Source organism: Triticum aestivum, chromosome 5A (genome assembly GCF_018294505.1).
Source record: "Triticum aestivum cultivar Chinese Spring chromosome 5A, IWGSC CS RefSeq v2.1, whole genome shotgun sequence".
NCBI lineage: Eukaryota > Viridiplantae > Streptophyta > Magnoliopsida > Poales > Poaceae > Triticum > Triticum aestivum.
Genome location: NC_057806.1, coordinates 542,994,143 through 542,998,899, shown reverse-complemented (window position 1 = coordinate 542,998,899; position 4,757 = coordinate 542,994,143). Strand labels below are relative to the sequence as shown.

At 41.5% G+C, this 4,757-nt stretch overlaps 1 protein-coding gene across 1 annotated transcript; it reads right to left on the bottom strand.

Annotated features, from left to right (window-relative positions):
• Positions 1-2,215: 2,215 nt before the first annotated feature.
• LOC123101506 (histone H3.3-like) lies at positions 2,216-3,320 on the bottom strand. Its single transcript, XM_044522928.1, has 4 exons — positions 3,249-3,320; positions 2,984-3,060; positions 2,811-2,901; positions 2,216-2,389 (listed from the first exon to the last, which is right to left on the bottom strand). The coding sequence occupies exons 1-4, from the start codon at positions 3,318-3,320 to the stop codon at positions 2,216-2,218; spliced, it is 414 nt and encodes a 137-aa protein (XP_044378863.1).
• Positions 3,321-4,757: the final 1,437 nt, after the last annotated feature.

Here is a 4,757-nt window from a genome sequence, read left to right as displayed (position 1 = left end):
TGATATAAAATATGACCATAGGCCCACATTACAATTATAATTCTATGAAAAAACATAGTACGGAAATAAACAAATGACAACCTCATGAGCGCATTCGCTTCCTTGAATGTCATGACATGTATAAAAAGATCATATAATAGCTTATGATGGCTTGTAGAAGGTTTGCCTCTTCCATTTTTATCACAACCTTGGAAAAAAAATGTTGCAAAGGAAAATGATTTAAGAATAAGGAAGACCCTATGTCTCTACGTAAAGAGCAATGACACTATGAGAAATAAAACAGCACCTGAAGGTACTGACACATAATTAAGCTTCCACTATTCTTGTGCCTAGAGCAATCTTCAAACCCGCTAATTGCAAAACAAAAGCAATCTATAGGATTTCCAGTTATTGTTACCAATCTTAACTAACAATTGCTTGAGGTCACACACAATAGTCGTCTTCCTTGGAGGAGGTTGGCACTCTGCTCTACTCCCTGTTATCTGGTTCCCCATATAAGAATGGATGCATCCTTGTGAAACTGCTAAAAATGGATGTGAGAATAGATAAGCGACAACAAAGTCCAGATCTGGAAATTAAGAACAGGGAAATGGAAGAATAATGTCAATATTTGGAGCTCCATGACAACAAAATGATAGGAATTTACACACTCAAAATAAGCTTTTATGGTGCTTTAAAGCATTAAATAAACTAAAAATATAAATTTATTTAAAAAAATATTTCAGTTCGTTAAGAGAGAAAAGACCCAGTTATAGTTATAAAAAGAGAAGGAAAAAATATAGTGTACACTGTACACTACAAGAAATATGTCAACTTATGACCACCACTATTGGTCACTGAATGGTCACAAATTTCCATTTATGACCTTTTTGTGACCAAAAACATAAGGTCAAAAGCTGGGCATCATAAACTGACTATAGCGACCTTTCTTCTGGAATGGTCGCAAACGTTTATGACCAAAATATGTCCACTGTGGCGTTTTGGTCACTAGCAACCTCTCCAGGCCACGTAGGCATCCAGCATGGCAAGCTGATGTGGCACAAGATTCAGCCCGGTCCAATTCAGTTTTCTACATGGGCCTAGCCCAACAATTCGGCCTATTTGTGTTTTTTCTCTTATTAATTTTGGCTAGGTAGATGGGCCAAGCCCAACAATTAAGCCTTCTCATTTTTGGGTCGTGGCCTTTTCCGCTAGAAAGTTTTAGTTTTTTTGTAATATAAAAAAGGTCCACTAGTCAAATGGGTCCCAGATGTCAGGTTCAGGTATGTGGGTCCCAGCTAGCAAGTTCATATTCTTCATATTTCAATTTAACAGTAAATAAATAACCAGTATTTAAATTGGCACAAACAAAACACACACATAATACTCCAAATATTATCAGCCAGATTCAGTACAGAGCTCCTATTGTACAAATAACATATACTTTACAAGCTCTAACATATACAAGCTCTACACGTGATACATTTACAAGCTCTATACATCTACAAGCTCTACAAGCTCTACAAGCTGCCCTGGTGTTAACCCTGTAGCTCTACAAGTGTCTTCAATCTTCTTCAACATGGAGCTCCTTCGGTAGCGAGCACAAACTGGGCACCTGCATCATCACAGGAAGGCAATTTTAGATCATAAAAACGAATGTTCCAAGCACAGTTTAGAGAAAAGAACCAAGTAAATTTGCCCTCAATCATACAAACAAAGTTTAGAGAAGACCAAACATGAACAAGCACTTATTATGCAGTTTTTAAAGTTTTTTATACATTTATTTTCTATTAGCAAAACTGAATATGCTACTTCCTGATTCTTGGTTGCATAGTCCAGCTAGCTACACCAGTTTGCTCTCATGCAAAAATTAGAAAGAAAAAAAGAACAACAAATAAATCAACACTGACTTCTCTAACACGTACAGCAACTTGCTGATATAACTTGTATAACTTGTATATTTGTCGATGGAAAACGGGATGCAAAATCATGTTTCAGTCTAGATCAATCTATCATGAGAAAACATGTATAACTCCCACTAGAATTTTTTAATGCAGTTGCGAATTATCCTGAAAACTTGTGCACTTAATGATGGTTAGATCCATCTTACAGAATAGTCAGCTTCCAATATAAGTTAGGTACAGAATAGAATGTATAAGCACGAAGTAAGATAGGCCATGCATCAAACACAGAATACTTTTGAGCCGTTCACTGTCATGTACTACTACCTAACTGGCTAAGTCAGCAGCTGTGACTGATGGTACACTGCACCAAGTTCCATAATGAATTCCATAATGAGTAGCATTAGCAGCAGCAGTGCAAGAGTAGCAGCAGCAGTGAGTAGCTGCGGCATCTGGCGAGCAGCAGCAGTATGCGCAGGAGCAGCAGCAACAGTACGCGAGCGAGGGGGCTACATGCAAATAGGAAAGTACCAAGATTGGTTTCTGTACTCACAATAGCATTGTTGGCCTGTGATAAGGAACTATTAAGTAACTTGAGATGCCTTTATATCAGTTCTGTGAAGCAAATCTACATATCATTTTCTAGAATGGGTGCACCCAGTTGCTCACAAGTAGATTCAAACCCAACTTGTAATGCAATGATGTTTCTTGTATAGTATTACTATAGTTACCTAAATTGCCACGGGAATACTGACAGCAGAAACAAGGGAACAAGAAGTAAGTTAAATTAGAGCTAGCGGTTCCAAACAATCACTAAAAACAGTAGCAAAAGCAGACACAGGATGGTGCTTTTAGTTTACTTGATTCATCATACTATAAGAGTTGACACAACAGGAGCATCACAATGTAGTGCACAAGTTGAGTGATCACCTTGAAGTCCTGGGCAATCTCCCTAACAAGCCTCTGGAATGGAAGCTTCCTGATGAGCAGCTCCGTGCTCTTCTGGTACTTGTGGATCTCACTGCAAAGTCAAGCACAAAATTTGAGAATACTTCAAAACAAACTATAACACATGCTAGAATAGGTTGGAAGATTTTACACACCAAAGAGTAACAGTTCCAGGGCGGTAACGGTGAGGTTTCTTCATTCCTCCAGTTGTGGGAGCAGACTTATGGGCAGCCTGTCAAAAAGCAAAGTAGAGCACATGGTCAAATTAACAATAATACCATGATAGTCCATATACATCAGTAGGATATCTGGTCATAAGCTGGCAATGAAGGTTGAGGTTCAAATTATACCCAGTTCAATTTACCTAAACCATAAATAAAGACATGGCATAGGTAAACTATCAATATTGCAGTCACAAACCTTGGTGGCTAGCTGCTTCCTAGGAGCCTTTCCTCCAGTGGACTTACGAGCAGTCTGCTTAGTACGATCCATGAGCAAAACATTGGTTTACCTGAAGCAAAAAAAACATAGTCAATTCTATAAATTGAAAATTCTATAAATTGAATATCACAATAACACAACTATAGTCTTCTCATAACCAGTAAATTGTGCCTGGCACCTTGTTGCTAGCAAATCCATTCAATAACTATAGAGTCCCAACAATCATCAGCCTAGAATACCTACCAAAATTTTGTACATCAAAAACTAACAACATCATACAACACAGCTATACACCCCTTCAGATAGAAAGCAGTGTATTTCTAACTAAAACTTTTCATTCAAAAGATCAGACCCAAGATAGAATTCCACTTCAGATGAAAGTCCTGATCTACCTTTAGCATAGTTTGTTCACTCGAAAGACACATATAAAGATGACACGCTAAAAAACTGCAGCCTAGTACTTTTTTTAACACTAAAGAAAACAAGGCTACCATGATCGCCTAATTTTGCAAACAGAAGCAAGAAAAGAAATAGCAGTCCACTGATAAAAATATGCTTCCTAGTTATCACATGTAATGGTTGAACATCAACTTCACATAGTTATGTGCATATGATTTTAGTAATTAGCTAACTGGCAAGTTGATACAATTCAGATACAATAAATGTGAATGTGCATGTACTAAGAAGCCAAGAACACTTTAGAATTTACTAAATGTGCATGTACTGCGACTAGTATGTGTGTCTATCTACAAGTGATAGTAGTAGCTAATATGTGCAATCTAGATGTATAGCACGAGGACACGGTCCCAGTCCTAGCTAGCGCTATCGGAATCTGCCCAGAATTGCTCCCTGCCCCGAACCAATCTGGCAATTGTGCTATCTACTATAACTAATAGCACACCAAAACACGATTCAGACACGCACCTGGATTCTGGAACTCCTGACGGCGCAGTCCGAGCCGGCGACGGGCACAGAGAAAGCCACCTGCAAAGAGTGAGGGAAAAGGTGAGAACACGGAAGCCGTCGCCCAGGAGCGATACGGGGTCGGCGCGGACGTACCTGGGACGACCTCGCGGACGAAGACGGTGATGTGTGGTGCGGAGGGGGAGGAGTGGTCGAGCGGGACGGTGAAGCGGTGGTCGCGGAGGCTGAGGTCCGGCACCACGTACCACGGCCCGGCCTGGTGCGGCGCGGGCGCGGCCGCGGTCGCGACGGCACTGGCGTCCTGCGAGGACGACGACATGGACATCCTCGTCGGGATCCGGTGGCGCGGGAAGTGGAGGCTAGGATGTAGTCGTCCCTGTCGACGAGGATGGAGCGCTCGGGCGTGGCGGATCTGGCCCCATTCCCGTCGACAAAGTCGGATCTCCTGGCGGCGGCCTCGGCGGAGCAGGAACCGGGGCGAGGGAGGAGGAGGGAGGTGGTGGAGGCGATCTGGAAGGGGAGGGGAGCAGCCAGCTAGGGTGAGGAGGGAGGGAGGAGGATTGG